Source organism: Morus notabilis, unplaced genomic scaffold (genome assembly GCF_000414095.1).
Source record: "Morus notabilis unplaced genomic scaffold, ASM41409v2 Scaffold630, whole genome shotgun sequence".
NCBI lineage: Eukaryota > Viridiplantae > Streptophyta > Magnoliopsida > Rosales > Moraceae > Morus > Morus notabilis.
The window spans coordinates 192,654-194,190 of NW_010365305.1; the positions used below are offsets into that span (position 1 = coordinate 192,654).

General features: G+C 35.3%; 1 protein-coding gene across 1 annotated transcript in view; it reads left to right on the forward strand.

Annotated features, from left to right (window-relative positions):
- The window catches only part of LOC21404063 (probable protein phosphatase 2C 55), a 4,041-nt gene extending 2,606 nt beyond the window's left edge, over positions 1 to 1,435 (forward strand). Inside the window, exons 5-6 of the mRNA XM_024171973.1 lie at positions 1 to 85; positions 884 to 1,435. Coding sequence (XP_024027741.1) covers positions 1 to 85; positions 884 to 1,180 — 382 coding nt within the window. The 3' untranslated portion in view covers positions 1,181 to 1,435. The remainder of the gene's footprint in view (positions 86 to 883) is intronic.
- The last annotated feature ends 102 nt before the right edge of the window (positions 1,436 to 1,537 follow it).

Below are 1,537 nucleotides of genomic sequence, written 5' to 3' on the forward strand. Positions count from 1 at the left end.
CCGATCCCCTGTTCAGCAACATGACTTTAATTTCACTTATCAATTGGAAAGTGGAAGTTATGGCGATTTACCTAGCTCTGGCCAGGTTTGTCACTCTTATATTAGCTTCTTATCTTGTGAAATTCTACGGGGTTGTTCTTTTGCAACAAAACTTAGAAAAAAGTTTAAACTCGAGTTACAACTTTATTTAAGTTCATGTTCTTTTATAAAACTTGAGTTTGAACTCGAGTTTGAGGCTAAATTCGAGTTCAAGTTTCCTCTTCAATTCGAGTTCATAAACTCGAACTCAAGTTAATGAACAGTATTTTTTCTATTCTTAAAAATGTCATAATTTTTTCGTTTAAATTCTGATTGAGATGATTTTTTTTTTCTATGCATTCACAACAAAAAGACGAATAAAACCCCACTCATATACCCTATTAAAATTTTTCATCACCATTGAGTTTTTATTAAAATATTATATAAATACAAATTTAAGTTTTGACTCACCCAAATACAAACTCAAAAAGATTCTCAATTCAAATCATAACTCAAATATGCACATCCAAACACAAACTCAAGTTATAACTCAAACTCAACTCAAAATCATCACTCAAATCACCCTAACTCAAAAATGCAAAAGAACAACCCCTACGTTTCATGATATCATATGGTGCAAACTGGGTATGGTGTTTTATTTTAAGAGTTCTTGGGCAGGGCCAATGTTTTAGTAGGCTTAAATTTAAAAGTTAATATTCTGTTATCTGGATTCATTTAAAAAGATTGTTGTTTAAAGGAGGGGGAAAAACTACTAGATGATCATCTTAATTTTTGATATCTGACATTTCAATAGTTATTGGAATTGACCTGGATGCTTATGCTAAGTTTTCTCTGTATAATACAGGTTTTTACAGTTCCTGTAGCTCCTGGGGATGTTATAATCGCTGGGACGGACGGACTGTTTGACAACTTGTACAACAACGAGATTACAGCAGTGGTGGTGCACGCTGTGAGAGCTGGCTTGGGGCCTCAAGTAACGGCTCAAAAGATTGCAGCATTGGCACGGCAACGAGCACAGGACAAAGACCGGCAAACTCCTTTCTCCACTGCTGCCCAAGATGCTGGTATCCGCTATTATGGTGGAAAGCTTGATGATATTACCGTCATTGTGTCGTATGTCTCCGGTTCTAGTGATAAATGACGCTCTTGCTCCCTTTCTTTCTACATGTGTATATATAATCCACGTGATTCATGGCTATTCTTCTCATGTTTTTTGTAGAGTCAGAGACTGCTCTGGCGGTTTATCGTTATAGTAACACTCCTGTTTCGTTATTGTGAAAGCGAGAAAGTATTTAGTAGTCTTAAATTGCATGTTCTAGTACCTTGCTTTGTCGATATAAGGTCCTGGATCTCAATTGCACCTCAATGTTGACACAAATTTTGGTGTTATACTTAACCTTTTCTTTCGCTTTAATTTAGGACTTTTCAGTAACAATCGTTATATTTGATTAGGTATTGGAGGGCCACACGCAGTGTTTTTTTTTTTTTTTTTTTTTTT